Below are 22,010 nucleotides of genomic sequence, written 5' to 3'. Positions count from 1 at the left end.
ATAAATAAATAGATGAAGTTCAGACAGGGGAATAAGTTATATAGACAAAATGAAGGTTCTTAAGGTGGCAAACAGTACGAGTCCGTGCTCTATTACGCACTGATAATAACTTTACTCAATGAAAGTTTAGCCAATAGCGTTTCTCTTCAGAAAGCCGTACGATATGCCGTGGGCTTCTCCGATTGAAAACTGACCAATCAGATGACGGTTCACAGAACATGCCGGGGTACCGCGATAACCGCCGTGCAAGATGCGCGGGGTGCCGGTGCGAGCACGTGGTTTGACGCAAAAGTGTGGGAATCTAGAGTGAATCACGTGCTCCAAAGGAGCTGAGCGCGGTGGTCGAGCTTGTCCATGACAAATGACATCCCAAGGCGGCTCCTTTTTATGTTTTCATCGAAACGACGGTGGGACCACTCCTCTATGCGGTTCTTAATGCCCATACCGAACGCACTGCAAAATTTCACCTTACTGTCGACTTGCGTAGTGCCTGTAGAATCATCGTAGCGGTACTGGGTGTGCTCTTCGACTTGTATAATTCGCGTGTGGTCCAGGTTTTTTGTGTAGGTGCGAAGGAGCGACTTGGCTGGATCGACAAGGCTCTGTTCTATTATCCAGGAGTCTGATATACGACCTAGGAAGGGCTTAACCCAGGACGGGAGTTTACCGCTTTTTTTGATGAGACGAATAGAATGGAGCCTTCCAAGGTCGTCCACCGTTCTGGAGATGGTGTCTATTGATAGGACGTGTGATGCATATGGATTTGGATATCTATTGAAGAATGCGAGGGAAACAGTACGGAAATCTCTTTCAAATACATGTGTATTCTTATGCCAAAGGACCATTTCAGTCTGTGGTCAGTGAAAATAGGAGGATATCTATCTTTATGCAAGTAGAAAAATGTTTAAGTGTAACCTGTAGTTTTGCCAGCTAATATATTAACTGATGAGCCAGCAGCGTTGAAGATCTGTAAGGGAGTAGTATCGCCTGTTATAGGGATTATTTAGTAAGTCAGGAGATTAATTAAAATTTATTTTTCAGAAAAGTGAAGAACGAGTAAAAACAAAAAAAACTACAAAGAACAGTTGTATGTAAGAAATCAGGAACGCAGACGTTTAAAGCGCCAGTAGGACTGCAGCCACTAATCCTGCAATAGGCGACAACATAACGCCTGGATGGTTGTTGTTAGCGTTGTTAATAGCCTCTGAGGCGATGTTAGCGGCAAATGTCAAAAGTCTGCTGGAAGAAGTAACAAAAGATTTTAGGTCATCGTCTGAAATCGTCTCTGTAGTGCTCTCTCTTGTTATAGTCTTTGCGTGTCTGCTTCTGGAGACGCTTTCATCTGAAGAAGTCGTAATGGAGCTGGTTTTTCTTGCAGAGTTACTCTTGTCACGGTCATCGGTGGAACGCGTGGTTTCTGCAGAATGTGTAACTTTTTGTCTGTCAGACTCGTGTGACATGGTTGACTCTGGAGTCTTTGATAATTGTGAATGCTGGTTGGTAGGCGAAGGCTGTGGCGTAGCCAAATGAGTTTGTAAGTGAGGAGGAATCCACCAGAAGAACTCAGTGTAGGGTTGACCAGCTTCATTGGTTTGCACAAGAGTTAAACTAGGAGGAACAGCCCAATATCCGTCATTTTTAACACCTGTAGCATGGCTTTCCTTTCTTTGATTGTCTTGTACTTGACTGTTTTCGATTACGTTAGTTTCTACTGCGTTAGTTTCCACAGGAGCTGGCGCTGGCGCAACTGCGGGCACTGTCACTGTGACAAATTTAGTGGCAACTAAGTTTAACTGTGCATGATTTTCGACCACTGGTGCCTCTTGAATGACAGTTTGGGTAACAATTGTATCATAAATAACTGTGTCCGCATTTTCTCCCTCCAAAGCCTGGTTTTCATTGGCGTGTACGGCGGCAACTGCAGCAAGGCTCAATGCAACGTTCAAAATTCTCATTGTAATAAGCTGATTAATTCGTAATACTCGTATATTTGTAATAAGTTATTTGACAATGATTATGAGACGTTGTAATTATTACAATATTAATAAGACTTCCTAATTCTTTAAATATTATTGACTATAGCAACGAGCCGCTCATCGCAGCTACACATAAAAAGAACTGCAATTGCTCAATTGCTTTAATATATAATCTGATAGATATTTTTTGTTCCAGGGGGAGCTAATTAATGCTATAATATATAATAGCAAGATTCAAGACTTGTTTTGCTTTTGATGTCGGCACGTTGAACTGTATTTTTATTTTAAACGCAAAACAACTACATAGTTACGCTTTCCGGTGGAGATTAGAACGCATTTTACAACAAGAACGAAGCATTCAATTCCAAAATAAAAACACTCACTGATGATTAATTATAAGGGTTACATACCAACGAAACTAAAAAGTAGTCAAAATACAACCTGAGAAAGCATTCTAACTGCAATATTAGCCTATAATATAGAGCGATAGATTATTACATTATTATTGGAAATAGTGATCGTATGAGTTAATCATAACATCACAATACCGTTATTGCTACGCATAATATTATCCAACTTCTTTTGCTCTGTGATCCCGCCGCTAATAGGTTTAGCTTTATAGTTGAATAAGTAGAAGTTCAAAAAGCCGTCTCCAAGGCCAAATTTTAGGTCTTGCAAAAATAAGTTATTATCTTGGGAGGACAATGCGTTCAAAACATCCATTTTTTGATCACGAGCAATGATGCAGATGTCATTTACGAGCTGCTTGAGTCTATTACGCAAGAGCTCGGTGCCCGCAGGATCAAATCTGTCATCGTAGGCGAAGTCTGCATCGGAAGCATAGTAGAATAGGTACCCAATACCTAATTCTTTGTGCAGTTTGCTATTTAAAATGGTAAATGGCAACGAATAGAAGGACATAAAGTCGGAGATTGAACCGTCTTCTTTTTCAACGACGTATGAATAAATCACGTTTGGAGTATCAGCGTTGCCCAAGAACCAATGTTTGAATTCCTCTTTGTCAAATGACTGCACAAGATCGAATCTTGCCTGGTATTTATTAAAAAGCGCATGGGCGGCGTCAATATCATCTTCCACCATTGGTCTTAAACCCTTTACTAGTGTGTTCTTGGGCAATGTGTATTTGGCGACCATTTCCGATTTGGTAGCATTAGCGGGCAATGCTGTAAAGCCGACGTCGTATAACTTTGACCAGTTGAGCGGTCTATGGGTGTAACGACATGTTGAAACTGGAGATGGTAGAATAACTCCAGCGGAATAGAGCGCATGCCATATATCTTGCAAGTTTACACGTCTTGTAATTTCCTTGATCAAAATTGGCGTCAACCTCTTGGCTCTTAACTTCTTGTGCACACATAAGAAATTGATTTCCACACTTTTCAAAGGCTTCCCTCTAACCTCCAAAATAGTTGGAATAGCGCTAATAAATGCAACCAACCTGCCTGAAGAACGCACACGGACACCAACGTGCCAGTCCTTGCGCCACCCAGGCGGCTTTAATGCCCAATTGAAAAATTCTCTTGTATAGTTAAATCTAAAAGTTGAATCTTTGTCTTCAATGTAGTTTTCGTTTAAAAGAACGAAGACATCCTCCAAATCCTTAGAATCGGTTATATCTAGAGTACTCCACTCAAACTCCTCCAATAAAGGGTATGGCTCTGCCCTCACATCTTCAACTTTCATACTACCATGAACAGGACCTTCTTCATCAATTTTTTCATCAAATTTAGCGACAGGTTGCGTTTTCCAGAACTTATAGTCTTCAAAGTCCTTGCGCTGTTGCTGAGTTAACTTTTGAGTATCGCCATTGTTCAAAGATAATAGTTCTAACAATTCTTTTAGTTTCTTCGAGTTATATGAGTCTGCCATGATTAAAACAAGCTAATGACCCTTTATCACCTTTTTTATGTAACTTTTAACCCTTTTCAAGATAGTTTACTTCGTGATTCTACTTGATGCTTGTTCGAGGAAGTTTATTCGGAAGTAATGTAATTCGAATTTAGCAGGCTTATGCATGAGAAATATAGAACAAAAACATACAACGACTAAGAAAGTAACTACAAACTAATAAATATAGTCAAATATCATAACTAGAATCAAGTTAAGTGATGAATAAATTATAACCGACCTGATCCATCTTTGTTCATAGTATGAGCAAGTTTAGGTGTTTCACGTGACACATTTCTTTTTATAATAAAAATTTTTGTATGAAAATATTTTATTGGCGATGAGATGAGCTCTTCAGTACAACATCTAGGCCCTGAATCCATTAAAGATCTTTGATTCTACGATGCTGTCTGCTACTACTTGGATCCCAAGGGGATTTGCATCTGAATTTCCAGAAAAGTATGAACTTGATGATGTTGAAATGGAAAGGATTAATCAGTTGGCGAAATTGAATTTGGAAGATGCCAAACAGGACTTAATGGAGGCTGATGATAAAGAAAGTGGAGGGAAGAAAGCTTTAGATAATTTAAAAAGTGAACTAGAGATGGATGATGATCTTAAGGAATTTGACATGGAGAATTATGATAATGACGCTGATGGTGAAGAAATTGCTATGTTCCCTGGTCTACCAGCTGAAGCGACTTTCCACGAAGGCGATGACGAAAACGATCCATACATCTCGCTACCCACTAAGGATGATGAGCATGAAGAGAAGCAAGAGCTTCAGATCTACCCTACCGACAATTTGGTGCTGGCTACAAGAACTGAAGACGACATATCATATTTAGACGTATATGTGTACGACGATGGTGCTGGTTTTCATGATGGAGATATTCCAACCGAGGAAGGTGATGAGAAGGACCCTGATGTTGCGAGAGGATTGATCCGTGACCCATCTTTGTATGTGCATCACGATTTAATGCTTCCCGCTTTTCCGTTGTGTGTGGAGTGGATCAACTATAAGCCCGGATCTAGCTCAGACAACATTGCAAACTTCGCTGCTGTTGGAACTTTTGACCCATCAATTGAAATATGGAATCTTGACTGTGTGGACAAGGCATTCCCTGACATGATTCTCGGCGAATCAGGGGACGCTGGCGCAGGTCGCAAGAAGAGTAAGAAGAAGGGCAAGAAACATATCACTACTCATCATACTGATGCTGTGTTGTCTTTGGCCCACAACAAACAATTCCGTGCTGTCCTAGCTTCCACTTCTGCAGATCATACAGTAAAATTGTGGGATTTAAACAACGGATCAGCAGCTCAGTCAATTCCTTCGATCCATGGCAGTAATCCCGTTGCCTCATCACAATGGCATCCAACTGACGGCTCTGTCTTGTTGACTGGTGGTTATGACTCTCGGGTTGCTTTATCCGATGTCAGAATATCTAACGACAGTGAGATGTCCAAATATTGGTCAGTTAGCTCTGGAGAGGATGTTGAAAACGTCTGTTTCGCAAATGAAAACGTTTTCATGGCAGGTACAGACAATGGTAATGTTTATGCATTTGATTTGAGAAATGGCGAGAATGGCGCGCCAATTTGGACTTTGAAAGCACACGATGCAGGTATTTCTTCCTTGTCGATTAACTCTTCTGTCCCAGACATGTTAATTACCAGTGCAGTTGGTGAGAAAATTGTAAAATTATGGAAAGCCCCTGTTTCAGGATCGAATGACGAACATAAGGGACCTCATATGGTGTTATCTCGTGATTTCGGTGTCGGAAATGTTCTAAGCACCAGTTTTGCCCCAGACTTGGAGGTGAACGGTACAATCGTGGTGGGGGGTGTTAACCCAGGCTTAAAATTATGGGATGTGTTCACCAATAGATCTGTTCGTAAATCCTTTGCAAACGAGCTAAAGGAAGTAAAGCAAAAGGCTAGAGAAGAGGCCAGGAAGCTTGGAAGATCCTCTAGATTTTCGAGAAAATACATCATCAACAATAACGCGGATACAGTTCTAACCGTGGATGACCTTGGAGAGGATGAAGAAGAACAGGAAGAGTCATAGGCCATTAATTAATCTCAGAACACTCTTCTGTACTAACATATGCATTCGATTCGCAGTTAAGGCATCCACTTCGTACACGACAAACCTGTATATTAGAAACTTAACATGATATATAGACAATATATTCACAAATCGTCTACTAAGGCACGAAGACGAACGTTTTCTGGTGTCGCAGAGTTAACATCTATTTCGATAACGTCTGCAACGCGGTATGTCCCATTTTTTGAATCAGATACAAATGAAATGCTCCTTTCTGACTTTCTACGTGGTTTGCTTAACTCCCGAGTTAACCTGTTTCTCCACTCGTTGATATCTGTCGAGCGAGTCGCATACCGGTCTGAATCCACGTTTCCATCAGAGTAATCACCCTCTTGCTCCATTTCATCATCATGGAATACATCACGACAGATATTTTCATCTTGGTACGAAGGCGGAGTGATTTTCTGAATAAGTGTGTCCACTGAATCCACATGTCCGTCGTAGATAACTTTGCATAACTGCTGGTATTGACTTGCAAATATATCTTGATTCCACGAGAAACCCTGTGATTCAGACGTAGAAATCGTAAATTGGCACACGTTGCTATGAGCGTAGAGTTCAGATGAAAATGATGTGGAATATGCAACAGATTTCTCGCTTTGCAGCATGCATTCAGACAACAATAAACTGTTAGACATACTTCAATGTACCCTGAATTAGGCGTCGCAACAAGATAAAATTGCTATTTCTTTTCACCTAGTCCTGGTAGTTGCTTATAGTAATTATTTTTAGCGAAAGATCCAACAGAACCTAAAATTGACACTCCCAAAGTTATACTTTTTTATAACATCACATTTGAACTAAGCATAATGACTTAATATCATTGCCTTTATGTTTAAGGATACGGCGTCTTCTTTAGGGACAATGGGTTCGTGGAAAAGGACAAAAATTTAGACATGATTGGAGCACACTAGACCAACTATTTTCGTGACAAGTATCGAGAGGAGGCTATACGAGGCTTTTAGATCCCGTTGATATAGCACACTACGACACAAGGTCTATGTTTCAGGTATGTGTGCCACTAAAATAGCGGGGTCAAATAATAACGACTTAAGGTCCGAAAAAATCCGACTATGTAGGAACTGGCTTGAGTCGGCCGACTGTCCGACTCTAAGTTAAGATCATGGTTTATTGGAGGTATAAATTATGCCCTATAATGACACTGGGTAATTATTGAACTGGCTTGAGCGCCGTTCATTCTCCGTAATGTCATAGGAGATCTTTATGAATTGTCACGTGATTAGAAAGTGGTGAAACTGTTAGGCGTTCAGGAATGCACAACGAAATCCGGCATATCATAATGTACGAAACATGATTATTGTAGACGGTGATTATTGTAGACGGTGATCTTTCGCCGACAAAAGTAATTACATAATGTAAGTTACTTCTAGAATCAGAGTTTTTTTTCCTGTAAGGTTCAAGTTAAAATTCGGCACATATTAAAGTTTCTTTTTACCAGTAACTTAAAAATTTCATCGGAATTATAGCATGAAAAGGAATTAATGTGATGAGATTCAAATTAATTTAAGAGTGTAGAATTAGTATTCACTGCACTGTAGAAGCTGGCATTGAATTGGGGATTAACACTACGCAATGACGTCCACGGGGGATAATGCCTTGATCAAAAGGTTGAAACGCAAATTGACCACGAGAAAAGGTCTTATCGGTGAATATAACTACAAATTTCTATTCACTCCTCAGATTTTCAGCAAGGTCAAGAATACACAGCCTTTCTTTGCTGTAGACCAGGATGTTCCGCTAGTTCTTGGGTTTATCTTGGGTCTTCAACATGCGCTAGCAATGCTTGCGGGTGTTATTACTCCTCCGATTCTAATCTCTCTTTCCGCCAACTTCAGCAGCGATTCGCAACAATATTTGGTTGGAGCATCGTTGGTAGTTAGTGGCATACTATCTTTAATCCAGATTACGCGTATCAGAATACCGTTTACGCAGATGTATGTGGGATCTGGGATGCTTTCCGTTGTTGGAACAAGTTTTTGCGTGCTGCCCTTGGTCCAGGGCATCTTGCCAATGATGTATAGAACAGGCTATTGTCCAACGGGTGCTAACGGCGAATTGTTAGAGTGTACTAGAGGCTACGGTGCACTAATTGGAACTTCTACTCTTTGCGCTTTGTGGGAGATTGCTTTGAGTATGGTTCCACCTCGTTACTTAAGAAAACTCTTCCCAAGTGTTGTGACAGGTAGTGTGTTGGTTACTATGGGTGCGTCTTTATTAAAGTCAGGATTCCAAGATATCTTAGGTGGTGCAGGGTGCATTGACGGCATGTGCCCCTTTGAAGGGGCACCAATGGCGGCTCCATACGGTAGTCCAAAGTTTATTGGTCTGGCATTCTCCGTTTATATTACTATCATTTTATGTGAAAAATGGGGTGCTCCAATAATGAAGTCCTGTAGTGTCATTGTCGGTTTACTAGTAGGCTGTATTATTGCGGCCGCCTGTGGATATTTCGACAGAAGTGGTATAGACTCCGCTCGGGTTTTGTCTTTCCCATGGGTTAAGACATTCGAGTTCAAAGTATATGGTCCAGCGGTTATACCGTTCTTGGTTGTGTACACACTGCTGGTCATGGAAACCCTAGGAGATCTGAATGCATCGATGGAAGTTTCAAAGCTCGAGCTAGAAGGTCCTGTCTACGAATCCCGTTTACAGGGCGGTGTTCTTGGTGACGGTGTAAACGGCTTACTAGCCGGCCTCATGACCATCACCCCAATGTCAACTTTTGCTCAAAATAATGGTGTGATTGCCATGACCCGCTGCGCTAGTAGGACTGTGGGTTACTGGGCTTGTTTCCTCCTCATAGTGATGGGCGTATTCACGAAATTCGCTGCAGCCCTTGTCGCAATCCCTAAGCCTGTCCTCGGTGGTATGACCTCCTTCCTTTTTACCTCTGTGTTAGTGAGTGGTATTAAAATAATAACTACTATCTCCTTTACTAGGCGCGATAGGTTCATTCTAACAGCCTCACTCTTTCCGGGCATTGGTTGCGTTCTAATTCCCGACTGGTTTAGTCACGTCTTCAACTATACCGGCTCAAACCAAGCTCTTGAGGGCTTCCTGAACGCCATAACACTGGTAATGGGTTCAAGCTATTGTCTAGCTGGCTTTATAGCTACAATATTGAATCTATTTTTACCTCAAGAGTTTGATGATCACGACGACGATGAGCACAACGTCAACCCTCCCAGAACGATAGAAATCAATGAAATTGATATGGACGCTTATGTTCCACAATATAATAGTTTTGAGAGACAAATAGACCTCAATCTGAAAGTTAAGAAGGAAAACGAGGAAAAGTACAGCGCCTGACTGGTTTTTCACTTGGGCGGCTTAATTTCGTTTTCACAGTTCCAACATCCTTCATTCTATAGAATAAAGATACGTTAATTTAATAAAAGCAGTTAATAGTAATTAAGGAAAAACTGAAGAATAACCAACCACTGTAAATTAGGACTAACATTACTCAGTAACGTTCCACTGTGTCCTGTTTATTAAGCATTGCTCTCATTGTTGATGAATCACCATATCACTTTAAACGTTTTATCAAGTTCAATTTTCTATAGACTTAGTTTTAACAATTTTTGTGCTAAGTTAATATTCTTCGTAGGATTTGAATAATAAATAAACCAAGGAAGAATAGTTTAATATTACAGCACTAAAGGCTTTTTATCGACGCGAGACAACTGGTTTATTCCGCTAGCTGTTAAACATATTATTCTTAGTGCTTCTGTTGTTTTCTTAGCACATATAGGTCTTAAGACCAGTCGTCTACCGAAAGGAGGCTGGATTATAAAGAGAAGCAAAGAACCAAAGCATATTATTCTTTCCACTTTGAAGATACTAGAATATTATTTCCTTAATATTGCTTCTATTGTTTGATATGCCTTTATCTCAACGATTAGGAGAAAAAAAGAGGTATCACTATGGTGGTAATCCCAGGCATACTTCATATTCAAGAGGTGGACATTATCAGCATAGTTCTGGACACTATAACAATATAAGGCCGTCCACAGGTCACCAATCCTCAGTGCCGTATAGCAGTCCTACAGTTTCCCAAGGAGTTGATTCTAGGCCGTCAAGATATGATCCTAATGGTGTAGCGGGAAAGACCTTCTCATCCAGAACTGGTAGCCGATACAATCCTGAATCGTGGACCGCAAGCCCGACGAAGAAAAGTGGTCCAGAGACGATATCGAGGTATTCTGGAGCTGCGAGCACCACTCAGAGCAGATATAATGCGCAAGTTGGCCATCCACCTTCTACTGCTCCAAACTTTTCAATGAATGGGTCATATCACGGTTATACTAGCTACGCAGGCCAGTATGGGACTGCGGCTAGAACTAAGCGAACGATGGATTCCAGTGATATGTATGATAATCCCCCAGGTTCAAATGGTTACTTACATCGAGGCGGCAAGTGGAGAGATTCTAGTACTATTTCATCTTCATCATCTTCTGCTAATACCACCATCCAACAGTCTGACTATGAAGGCGGAAGTAGTACAATAGTGCCTTCCTCTTCACTGAAACAATATAAGAGGTCTAGTAGTGCTGGGCTCAATGCTTCAAACCACTATCGTAGCCCGCATTATAATAATAAATACGGCTATCAAGGAAGTTCTGGAACTGTGGGCGATGGAATTGATGATGCATATGAAATGCCGAAATCAAAGAAAAATTTTGAGAAACATCCTAATGTGGCTTCGAGCCTAATTAACTCGGTACCAATGACTACAAGACAGGTTGAAAAACAAGTCGCATACGACAATAAACGGATTGATTTACGACTTGATGAATCATGTATGCTAGATGATAGTGAAAATGAATCCACTAGATCAATAGATTCACGCCATCCTGAACAGACGCAAAGTAATAAAACTGATAACCGAACTGAAATGCGAGATGCGGATCATAGTTATAACTTATCAAAAGAGTCACCTGATGTTGCTGAAGTATCAGATAAGCTTACCGAAGGGCAGCTTGAAGAAAATGAATTTGGAAATGCGAATGACCTGACGAGAGAGCAAAATGAAGAAGAGAAATCAGATCTTGAAGGAGAAGTAGAGGAAGATGAGGACGAGGAAGAAGTTGATATGCCTAATGAAGATGCGAAGAACGGCATTGCCAACGAAGAAGAGGAAGCTCGAGGAGAAGATGTTCTATATGATGGTTATGTTGATCCATTAACCCAAGGCCCACATGTACCAAAAAGTATTCCTTCACCGACACCCTACCCGGAACCTTTGGTCCCTGTGGAGAGTTATATTTTCCCTATGAAAGAAACTGAAATGAAGTTTTGGCTATTAAAGAATTTAACAAGGGAAGTAAGGATTTCAAAACAGAAATATCTATTGAAAACCCCGATTAAATCCCTTTCTGAGTATCCATTCATGGATCAGAATAAGTTAATTCACGCGCAAGCTATAAGGCCTATTTTATTATCGTCCCTTTCTAAGTTAAAACGTTATGAATATGAGAAGACCGTAATTCTGAAACACAATTTTTTGCAGTTACAAGAAAACTGGATCTCAAAGTGTGAGGCTATGGACAAGGTAAGCGAAAACGTTAGACGCCAAGAAATAGAGGAGAAGAGGAAGAGAGAAGCCGAAGCCCGTCAACGTGAAGAAGAAAAACAGCGGGAATTACAAGAGCAACAAGGTAATCGTTTATCCCGTCGTAGGAATAGAGCTGATTTTGTTGACGATGCTGAAATTGAATCGGTGCTGCTGCAAATTGATCCAGATTATAAACATCACCAGTTAGCTGCCAGCATTCCACCAATGATTTTGGATCCCGTCAAAAAATTCTCTATGAGGTTTAAGGATATTAATAATTTGGTTACAGACAAAGATAAATGGGCTTCAAGGGTGCTAACTGATGCTGTAGACAATTTTTCCGAGGAGGAGCATAATTTATTCGTAGAAGCATATTTAACCTACCCTAAGAAGTTCGGGAAAATTGCAAATCTTATGGGCGGACTTAGATCTCCTGAGGAGTGCGTATTACATTATTATCGTACTAAAAAAAGAGTCAAATATAAGAGTTTGATTATGGAGAAAAACAAAAAGCGTAAAAGCGGTTCTAATCGACGTCGCAAGGAAAGGGAAAAGGAGAAACCAAGAACGAAACAAGATGTATCCGAGTCTCGTGAAGGTGAAAATTACAGCGATTCTAAACTCGACGAGATCGATCCAATAGTTGAAAAGCACAAGATAGTAATGCAACAGGTTGAAATCAAGGTAGATTCGGACAAAATTGAATCTACTGAGGAAGATCAGAAACCTGTCGAACCCGACTTTCCTAACCATGCAGATATCAACAATAATAATGCCACCGAAGATGAAACAGAATATACAACACCAATGCCTGATACGAACCAAGATACGGTTAAGGTAATGACAACCTTGAAGGGCTCTGAATTACCCAAGAAACGTTCCCTTTCCGACGTCCAGAATGAAAATAATGAAATGAAGTTTGAAGAGGTGCCCGAGTTACATGATAGGGAATCAACCGTTTCCCAAGGGCCTGCTCTGATAAACCAAGGCACCACCTCTGACAGTAAAGAGTTAGCAGGTGATGACTCTGAGGACCTTTCTGGGATACCGAAAAAGAAGCCCAGACACAACGACAACCACCACAGGTCAAGTTACTGGAGCGTGAAGGAAAGTGACATGTTCCCAATTTTGCTAAAGCAGTATGGCTCACAATGGCACTTGATTTCAGACAAGCTAGGAACGAAATCTACTACAATGGTGAGAAATTACTATCAACGTAAAGTAGCGTCCAAGGGTTGGCAACCACTTCTGGAAGAGGGTGATGTCAATTTCCAGCGTATTAAGCAACAGGAAAAAGCTTCCCCTGCACCTGGCACAAACGCCACCGAGCTAGTCAATACAGATGGAATCCCGCCTCAGCAGGCGCCTTCTTTAGGCCTCTTCAACATTAAAAGGACGACATCACCGGTGAACGCTGTTAGCTCAAATCACGTGACAGATACCCAAGACAGCAGCTTGCCCCAGGATACCCCCTCACAAGGACTACCACCTCAGCACACTCCATCTGTGCTACTGCATAACCCAATGCATTCTGAAAATGTTGTGGCCAACACCATGCCTCCTCCACAGCAAAACTCTCCGCAGCAGACCTCCTCGCAGCTGTCTACAGTACAACAATCTAACCCACCACAGCAACCTGTTGTCCATTTCACACAGGAACCCCAACCAGATCCTCAACCCGTCGACATTAGTCGCAGGTCCTCGATCAGGAGCTTGCTAAACAATAGTGAGCCCAATTCCAGGAGATCAACTACACCCGAACAGCCTAGGAACGATCCCACAGGCACAGGCGTTGCCAAGGAACCTACTGTCCCTACTTTTCATAATAGCCGAACTCCCGCGGCACCTTCCTCAACAGGCCCTTCCCGCCCAACACAACTACAATGGTCGTCCATAAACTCTATCTTAAACCAACCATCAACGCACGAGCTCCCCGAGCCCTTCAAAGAACGTCACCCCCCTCTCCGCCAACACACCCCCCCTGCGTTCAACTTCTCGCCTTCTACAGCGTGCTCGATCGACCGTTCCTCCCTCCCAGTGGCCCTACCGCCGGTACTCGCCCACTCCGCTCCTAACGCCCAAAAACATAGAGCAATGCATTCCCTCCAACAATCATCTTTCAACTTTGCTAGCGACCCCCTGGCAGCTCTGGCTGCTGTAGCATCCGCACCAGAAGCTCTAGGCCTACTATCGACCAACACCTCGAACCCTGCAACCAGCGGCAAGGCCCATCCCGACGACTCATATTCCAGGCGCTAACTTCAGCGCGTCTTTTTGTGCCATGTACACAGTATTTGCCTCCAAAATGACATTATTCACAAACTAGCCTGTATATACTATCTGCTACTAACAAGCTATCTACAATCGGCTCTCGGCTAGCTAACAACCACTTTATTCACTAAATTGTATTACTACGTCTACATGAAACACTCTTACCCGGCTTTCCCCAACATTTTCATTTTAAAGTTTTGGGAAAATTTCAGAGATTCCATTTTAATAAATTTTTATAATCCTTTAACTTTCTTTGTATATATTTTAACCGTTGATCCAATTCAACAACTAAGTTGCCAGGATATATTTACCGCTAAGGTGTTTGTCACTGTCACTTGTACTTGATTCCAAAAATAAAATGCTGTCAATATTAAAGAACTACAGCCTTCCAATTTTTGAGAAGTATCCTCAAATTTTAGATTTTGTACCTAACGTTGATCGTCCCTTTTTCAATATTTATTTATGGGACCATTTTAATAAATGGGCTACTATTTTGACTAAGGGTCGCTTTGTTCCAAATGATTTCGAATTTGTTGCCGGTGAATTGCCTTTGACTGAATTTAAGCATGTTGTTGCTGCTATCGCCACTTATTACTTGATTATTTTCGGCAAAGTTTTACTAAAGAACTATCCTGCGTTCAAGTTGAACTTTTTATTCGAGCTTCACAATCTTTTCTTAACCGGAATCTCCCTGGGAATTTTGGTTTTGATGGTGGAGCAGTTGGTGCCTATGATTGTCAACAATGGCTTATTCTATGCTATTTGTAACTCTGGCGCGTGGACCCAACCTATGGTTACGTTGTACTATATGAATTACATTGTGAAGTATATTGAGTTTATTGACACCTTATTTTTGATCCTAAAGAAGAAGAAGTTGACATTTTTGCACACCTACCACCACGGTGCTACTGCTCTGCTCTGCTACACTCAGTTGGTTGGTACTACTTCCATTTCGTGGGTTCCTATTACTTTGAACTTGGGAGTCCATGTTATCATGTACTGGTACTACTTTTTGGCTGCTAGAGGTATCAGAGTCTGGTGGAAGGAATGGGTGACTAGGTGCCAAATTATCCAATTTATTCTTGATATAGGATTTATTTATTTTGCCGTGTACACTAAGCTGATTCACGACTACTTCCCTCAAATGCCCCACTGTGGAAGCTGTGTTGGATCTCTAACTGCAACTGTCGCCGGTTGCACCATTATCTCCTCCTACTTGTTCTTGTTTATTGCTTTCTACATCGAGGTGTACAGAAACAAGGGCACAAAAACTTCCAGAGTAGTTAAGAGGGTCCGTGGTGGTGTTGCAGCTAAAGTTAATGAGTACGTCAATGTCGACCTTAAGAATACCGCTACACCTTCACCATCCCCAAGTACCAGAAAACAACAAACTTCTAAGAAGTAAGTTGCTCGCGAATGCCTACTGGACTTTGAAATTTGTATATAAGCAAAAGGTATTATGCTGCGCTTAGGAGGTTACAATGATAAAGAAAACTGAAAGTGAGCGCGGCCTTGACTCAATAATGATAAAAATAGAGTCTTCGAGACTCTGACATGTAAGTTGGATACTTTGCGTGCATTACCCGAAGTACCAAGTTATTTATTTATATAAGATATATATATATTAAATAGTCGGCCATCTACGAATTTAAGATATCACTTTTGAGTCTAAATCTTTAGAGCGTTCCTTAGCTAGATCTAGTGAGTGGCGTATCAAGTCTTTAGTTAGTTTCAGTCCGCCTCCAATAATTGTGACATTCTTGAAGTTTCCATGCTGGTCTGTTGTTACAGATATTCTCGAATTGATCGAAGTTTCCTCGGCTTCACCCTCTAGGTCCGCCAAAAGCACCTTATCTTGGCGTTCGACATCCATTTCTTCGTCATCTTCCGGTATTTGCGCTTCGGGATCCAGTTCAACAACCCCAAACCCCGAAGCATATGCTATTTTATCAGTATTCAATTTTAATGGAATGCTCTCAGTGGGATCGCATAATATGTCATAGGTCTCTCTAATTGCCGCACTACGACCCCTTGTTCTAACCGGGATCTTAAGATCACTAGCACGTTCATCAATATAAGCTCTTGGAAGACGGACTTTCTGTAAAGCATATATCAGTGAGTTCCAGCAGAGTTCGGCTAATGGGCCATCGCGGCTGAAAACTTCGACCTTAGCGTAAAGCGTGTAACTCCACACCCTACTCATCTTAGAGTCCAGTATACCGTTATCAAAAGCCGCCCCCGCATCACCATCTTCTGGGTAGATCACTTGGGATTTCCCATTTTCGTCGGTAGTCTTTAGACCAGTTTTAACAGCCAATGACTCCTTCGGAATTAATTCCGAGGATAATATGCCATCATGAAGTCTCTGAGCGATAATCATCTCCTCATCTGTAGGCATTCCAGAGTTGCCTCTATGAATCTCCACTAGTGGATATATAGTCCTGTTTTCTTCCTCGGCCTTAGTTCCGTTTGAAACCGTTCTCCCTGACCCAGTGCTAGCGAACGTATTCTCTATTATACCGCCTGTAATAGTAGTTATAATGACCGTTTTACCTGCTTTCAGCACGTTCGACCCCAAGATATTATTAGAATTCATATTCTTACAACTAGCACTATACCTGGATAGATTCTCATCGCTAATCTGTATATCTCTAAACTCTTCAAATGAGCGAAGACATGGTCGAATACCGAGGGATAGATGTCTTTGCAAATATAAATCTGGTGATATACGAGCAAGCACCTGCGGTGGAAACATTATGGTACTCATTGAATGGATATATGAGATTAAGCAGGTACTAAAATGAGCACTTTATGTGTATTCAAGGTGAGTAGGTTGGTTTTAGTGCTCATCGAATGAAAAATTTGGCTGGAAAAGCATCAAAAGAGCGATCACGTGATTCTTATAATATTAAATCCCCAAGTTGATCACTACTGCAACCTTTCTACAACTACCTCAGCGACTTGAAGGAGGAACTTCAAACGTACTTATATGGCTGTTATTGTAATTGGATCGTTGAACTATGACATGGTTACGTTCACTGGACGCTCACCGAAACCAGGTGAAACTATTCGAGGTAAAGGGTTTGAAACACATGGTGGAGGTAAGGGGTTGAATCAGGCTCTAGCTACTAATAAGTTACTACCAAAGAGTCATACCGGAATTGTTAAGATGGTTGGTAACATTGGAAAGGATTCATTTGCTGCGGAGTTGTTGGGCATTGCTGAATCTTACGGCTTGGATACAACCCATATTAAGGTTAATGAAGATCAACACACTGGCATAGCTACTATTATAGTTGATGAGTCTACATGTCAAAATTGTATTATTGTTAGCAGCGGGGCTAATGATCTTACAGTTTTGGATCCTGATCGCCTCGAAGAGGTATTTAGTGCTGAATCTAAAGATGAGATAGAATACGTCATTTTACAGAATGAGATCCCGGATCCTAGCGGGATTTTGAGTTGGCTCAAGGAGAATAGACCAAACAAAGTATTAGTGTATAATCCATCACCATTTGTTGCCCTAGAGAAGAAGAGGTGGCTAGATGTCGATATTCTTATTCTCAATGAAGTTGAAGCTATCCATTTGATTTCGTCACTCTATAAAGAAGATGAAGTGCAGGCATATCGCAACAGCATTCAAGAAGATGCGGTCAAGGGTTATAGAAAAGTTTTATCTGATCTTACTGAGATGAAGCTAATCAATCAGAGACAATGTGGGACAATTATTATTACCTTAGGTGCGTTAGGCGTTCTATTTTCTAGTAAACAATCACAACTTGTTCAACACATCGCTGCTGTTCCAGTTAAGGAAGTTGTTGATACCACTGGAGCTGGAGATACCTTTTTAGGAGGAGTTATTTCTCAGCTATATCTTGGAAGTGATCTAGTGAAGGCTTTAGAATTTGCGGTAAATGCTAGTTCCATTGCAATTACTAGAAAGGGCGCATCCAGCAGCATTCCAACATATGTTGAAGTGCGTGAAATTATGAATTAAAAAGTAAGTCAATTTAAAGCTGAATACATATTTTATGACGTAGACCGTTCAACCTAGCTAATCAGGGGAGAGTCAGGAAGATTTTTCCTTACCGCTTGATCTTCTTTAACATTTTCAGTAGCGCTATCCGTAATGGAACAGCTAGATGAACAGGACGTTGATTCCGGAGATGCAATATTGATCGACTGTGTATTGTAGGTTTTCTGAAGTAGACGCAGTTTCCTTCTACTAGTATTCTGGTCACATTCGTTGCTGTCACCCAACTTACTACCTTCGCCGACTTCGAGACTAGCTATACTATAATCACTGTTGGAAGCTATTGTACCTTTGAAGGGCTGTATTTCACGCTGTTCAATAGATCCATCGGTAAAGTTTGATAGATTTTCGCGCTGTCCTTTTTTGTTACTCTCAAAATCCTTTGAAGGCTCCTCCTTTTCAGTTTCAGCTTCAATTTCGTCTTCGTCATCGGTTTTACTATCTTCGTAAAGAGCTAGTGCTGCATCGTTGAATTGCTTGATTTTCTCATCGTGTTTCTTTCTGGCATCATTTATCAACACAGAGAGTTTTTCACCACCTAAATAATCGGAAACAGTTTGCCTTCTATAAAATAACAAATATGCAGAACCAGCAATACTACGTTCCGGTATTGTTTCAGTTACCCTGGAATCATCAAAGTAATACCATTTATTATCAACAAAATTCTTGACATATGCCGTGTAATGTCCTCCGCCTAACCCTCCATAATGGTTGTCCACAGCTATCAAGTCATAAATATTACTTGTTTTGTCATCCTTGCATATAAGGTATGGTGACATATCGAAATCATTGATGGGAAAATTAACCACATCGTCAATCTTGTCACTAAATGATCTCTGGTTTTCAAATCTTTTTAATTGGATTAACAAGATATCTGGTGAGTTCCAAAGCTCGATTTGTTTAGTAGCTTGACGGTGTACTTTACAGTTTGGACAGTACCATGAATCAGATGCACCCAAAACCTCAGGTGTTGAAAATAATGTCAGACAGTCGAGCAGAGTAATTGTTTTCTCGTCTTCGTTGTGTCTCTTACCTTTAATTGCTTCTAATTCTGTGTTTATCCGTTTTGAAGGTCTATCCCAATTCGTTTCCACTGAGTTATCGAAGACTTCGTCGTATGCTCGAGAATTCCATTCACAAACTATGGCATTCTGCATACCAACCAACCTCTGACTGTTTTGCAGAGGTGGATCACTATTTGGTGTCAGCGAGAGATTCATTTCATGATTTAAAGGCTTTCTTTCGTGATTTTCGTCCAAATACTCTATCTCCATATCCGATTCTGAAACCCTGTGTGCTTGGTTCCCACTGTTATTTTCTTCCTCATATTTGTCCTGACCAGTTTCAAGCCTAACATTAGAATTGCAAATGTCAACCTTTCTATCTTGGTATACTGAATCAAGAGCTTTATAAAAATACGCATCTTTAATGTATTCTGGAATATTTTCAGTAATATCGTGAATCTTATTGAACGTTACATGTGGAGCAGGTGTCCAAATTTCATTTATTTCGTTCTCATTCTTAGGTGCCATATCATACCTTGAATCCTGGTTTTGTAAGTTTTTACCATCGTAGATTTTAATATTGTAATACTCGTTTGGCACTCTATTTGGATTAATATATCCTAATTCATTCTCCAAGTCTTCAGCCGATACGTTAGGATACTTGTCACGCAATAGTGGTAACGAATCAAGTGAAACTTCACCGTCGTTTGAAATCAACGGGAAGTTATTAAACCCTCCGGACCAATTTTTAAACATCTGTTCCAGCTTGTGAGCAAGAGCTCCGTATTGGCATTGTTCTTTTTCACTTAACGATATAAAAAATGGATACCCGCATAGCTTCGCAGACCTGAAGCCATCTTCTATAATCGTATTCATAACGGGTACAATTAGATCATTGTCACTGCGGACTACCTCATAAAAAACAACCACATCACTAGCACTGATCAATTCATGGATTGGCAAGTATTGAGAGGAGGATGTGGTAGATTCAAAATTACTGTAAAATTGATGGTTAAATATCTCCATACCTAATAAACTCTCCATTTTAATACCGGTACAATTAGCAATATATTTTTTTAAATCACGATAAGTATCGGTTTTCTTTAATTCGACTTCAAGTTTGTATGGAGAAGAATCATGGGGAAATAATATAATGTTGCCAGACCAAGTGCTTTCAACAGGTAGTGGTAACGTTAGTTCATTGTAAGGATCAAATGTTATCGAAACCTTTTCACATTCAGGACAAACTAACGTTGATTTGTACAGGCCAACAAATAGGTCTAATATTACAGATTTATTTCTAAGTTTGTGCTTGGCCCAAGTTTCATCTGCTAGTTTTTTTATTGCCTCAAACTTAGCAATATTATCTTCCGTGTTGAGTTCTGGTTTCTCAACGTAAGGTTTTTCTTTAATTCTATTCAAGTCCTCATGTAAACCATCCAATAAAAATGCCAAAAATTCTTGGGAATCTTGCTGTTGGTAACCAGCAAATAATGAATTCAAATGACTTATCGTGGTCTTAAAATTTCTTGGAGAGTAAATAGAGACATTCCTTCGGAGATCAAATAAGGAATGAATTAAATTCGCAACTGCTAACGCAATATGTCCTTTATATCCCAACGGATTGTCAGAATTTATTTCCTTCTCGTAAGCATCATAAAGAAAATAGTCTCTGAACTCCGGGATATGAACCAAACATTGCAAGGCTGCGTTCATGTAGCATGTATTTCCAAGGTTTGATAGACCTATGGTTCCTTTTGATGGTGCCAACGGGCTGTAAATATAATAGTTCGATGCCCAGTGCTGATCGGTGCCCTTAGTTTTTGCCTCAATGGCCAAATCAATAGTTTCAGAGTCGTAATTTTTTATGGAATACCCATATTGCTCGCGTTTAATTAAATGCTTAATCGGCAATTCTATGAATACAGATGTCGTAATCTTATAAGTCGATGCCAAGCAGTCATTACCGCCGGTTACAGTACTTTTATCCTTCACATACCACGTTCTGAATGCTGTATTGTTGATATCTAAGTGAGATTCCCTCCCGCAAAACAATTGCGTAACTTTTGTCACAACATCTCTCATAGTACTTAACCTTGACGTGGTGAAAAATAACGGTGCACGATTGCTGTACCTATAACTGTTGACATCTTCCTGAGCTGTTAAGTAATGTATCCTAAATTTTGGTCTGTCATATTCTACCATTAATTGTCCCTGTGAGTTTTCAACGAGAACGGTATAAAGAGGACGAGAGGATGGTGTAAGTCCATACCAGATCTGCCACTGCAGGAAAACTGGCTCTGGAACAGCAACATATGGATGAGACTCGTAATTTTCTAAAAGCAAATTGCTATAGTCAACCACAACAGAGTTTACATCTATTTCACCAAGTGCAGTATGGTCTGTTTGGTTTTGGTCAAAAAAAGCATTCGACCATTGGCTAGGAACAATGTACATCTTATCACCCTCAGTAGACTGAGCAACAAAATCGGCCCATAATTTATTGATAATAATCCGCTGTTCAGAAAGATTAGGAATAGCATCAACAAGCATGGAGTCTGTATCAGTTATAACACCCTTTTCCTCTCCGTGGGCATTTGCATTAGATATATCCGACCCGCTCGAAATCTCTACCCGACAAGAAGCCTCCAAAGAGGATTGAACATCAGTTATCTCAACCTTCCAACCCTCCGACGGCTCATTATCGTCATTACGTTCCTGTTTAGTAGTTAAATCATGCGTTGCAGAACGCTCTTTATCCGTTGGTCTCAATTCTTCAATAGACTCATCCATTATGAAAATTCCTAAAAGGGTAGAAAATAGATATTAAAACAATCAAAGAATTGAACACACTGTTTTCAACAGACCCAACTTCAATGCGCTATGATGACAATAATAATTATGAAAATACAGAAATTGAACAGCTAAACCACCAAAATAAAGTGGTTGAATGAACTATGCTCGTTCGAGGAAACTTCTGCTTCAATGTTAGTAATAAACAGAGCGAAGTTGGTTGAATGTGCCTACTTCTTCTCTAGTGTTCTCCCTTTAATGCTTATTCTTGGGATATTAGATGACAATTTTATTTAAACGCTTAGAAGTATATTCTACTACGTAGATAATGATATTCTAT

At 40.5% G+C, this 22,010-nt stretch overlaps 11 protein-coding genes across 11 annotated transcripts; 5 read left to right on the top strand and 6 right to left on the bottom strand.

Moving 5' to 3' along the window:
• Positions 1-311: 311 nt before the first annotated feature.
• On the bottom strand, positions 312-845 carry UPS1 (Ups1p; the record flags this gene model as incomplete). The annotated part of the gene is made up of 1 exon (XM_018131520.1): positions 312-845. The coding sequence occupies one exon, from the start codon at positions 843-845 to the stop codon at positions 312-314; it is 534 nt and encodes a 177-aa protein (XP_017986592.1).
• Positions 846-1,115: 270 nt separating this feature from the next.
• NCW2 (Ncw2p) lies at positions 1,116-1,955 on the bottom strand (the record flags this gene model as incomplete). Its single annotated transcript, XM_018131521.1, has 1 exon — positions 1,116-1,955. The coding sequence occupies one exon, from the start codon at positions 1,953-1,955 to the stop codon at positions 1,116-1,118; it is 840 nt and encodes a 279-aa protein (XP_017986591.1).
• A 552-nt stretch (positions 1,956-2,507) lies between these two features.
• NMT1 (glycylpeptide N-tetradecanoyltransferase NMT1) lies at positions 2,508-3,866 on the bottom strand (the record flags this gene model as incomplete). The annotated part of the gene is made up of 1 exon (XM_018131522.1): positions 2,508-3,866. One exon carries the CDS (start codon positions 3,864-3,866, stop codon positions 2,508-2,510), a length of 1,359 nt encoding a protein of 452 aa, XP_017986590.1.
• Positions 3,867-4,287: 421 nt separating this feature from the next.
• Positions 4,288-5,955, top strand: PWP1 (rRNA-processing protein PWP1; the record flags this gene model as incomplete). Its single annotated transcript, XM_018131523.1, has 1 exon — positions 4,288-5,955. One exon carries the CDS (start codon positions 4,288-4,290, stop codon positions 5,953-5,955), a length of 1,668 nt encoding a protein of 555 aa, XP_017986589.1.
• A 125-nt stretch (positions 5,956-6,080) lies between these two features.
• Positions 6,081-6,632, bottom strand: UGX2 (Ugx2p; the record flags this gene model as incomplete). Its single annotated transcript, XM_018131524.1, has 1 exon — positions 6,081-6,632. One exon carries the CDS (start codon positions 6,630-6,632, stop codon positions 6,081-6,083), a length of 552 nt encoding a protein of 183 aa, XP_017986588.1.
• A 955-nt stretch (positions 6,633-7,587) lies between these two features.
• Positions 7,588-9,324, top strand: AW171_hschr31431 (nucleobase:cation symporter-2 family protein; the record flags this gene model as incomplete). Its single annotated transcript, XM_018131525.1, has 1 exon — positions 7,588-9,324. The coding sequence occupies one exon, from the start codon at positions 7,588-7,590 to the stop codon at positions 9,322-9,324; it is 1,737 nt and encodes a 578-aa protein (XP_017986587.1).
• Positions 9,325-9,895: 571 nt separating this feature from the next.
• On the top strand, positions 9,896-13,828 carry SNT1 (Snt1p; the record flags this gene model as incomplete). Its single annotated transcript, XM_018131526.1, has 1 exon — positions 9,896-13,828. The coding sequence occupies one exon, from the start codon at positions 9,896-9,898 to the stop codon at positions 13,826-13,828; it is 3,933 nt and encodes a 1,310-aa protein (XP_017986586.1).
• Positions 13,829-14,198: 370 nt separating this feature from the next.
• ELO2 (fatty acid elongase ELO2) lies at positions 14,199-15,245 on the top strand (the record flags this gene model as incomplete). The annotated part of the gene is made up of 1 exon (XM_018131527.1): positions 14,199-15,245. One exon carries the CDS (start codon positions 14,199-14,201, stop codon positions 15,243-15,245), a length of 1,047 nt encoding a protein of 348 aa, XP_017986585.1.
• Positions 15,246-15,488: 243 nt separating this feature from the next.
• RRP43 (exosome non-catalytic core subunit RRP43) lies at positions 15,489-16,607 on the bottom strand (the record flags this gene model as incomplete). Its single annotated transcript, XM_018131528.1, has 1 exon — positions 15,489-16,607. One exon carries the CDS (start codon positions 16,605-16,607, stop codon positions 15,489-15,491), a length of 1,119 nt encoding a protein of 372 aa, XP_017986584.1.
• Positions 16,608-16,829: 222 nt separating this feature from the next.
• RBK1 (putative ribokinase) lies at positions 16,830-17,837 on the top strand (the record flags this gene model as incomplete). Its single annotated transcript, XM_018131529.1, has 1 exon — positions 16,830-17,837. One exon carries the CDS (start codon positions 16,830-16,832, stop codon positions 17,835-17,837), a length of 1,008 nt encoding a protein of 335 aa, XP_017986583.1.
• A 53-nt stretch (positions 17,838-17,890) lies between these two features.
• On the bottom strand, positions 17,891-21,670 carry UBP12 (putative ubiquitin-specific protease UBP12; the record flags this gene model as incomplete). Its single annotated transcript, XM_018131530.1, has 1 exon — positions 17,891-21,670. The coding sequence occupies one exon, from the start codon at positions 21,668-21,670 to the stop codon at positions 17,891-17,893; it is 3,780 nt and encodes a 1,259-aa protein (XP_017986582.1).
• Between the last annotated feature and the right edge of the window lie 340 nt (positions 21,671-22,010).

Source organism: Eremothecium sinecaudum, chromosome III, assembly GCF_001548555.1.
Source record: "Eremothecium sinecaudum strain ATCC 58844 chromosome III, complete sequence".
In the NCBI taxonomy this organism is placed as follows: Eukaryota; Fungi; Ascomycota; class Saccharomycetes; order Saccharomycetales; family Saccharomycetaceae; genus Eremothecium; species Eremothecium sinecaudum.
The sequence above is the reverse complement of the archived record's forward strand: the minus strand, read 5'-3'. Positions and strand labels throughout refer to the sequence as shown.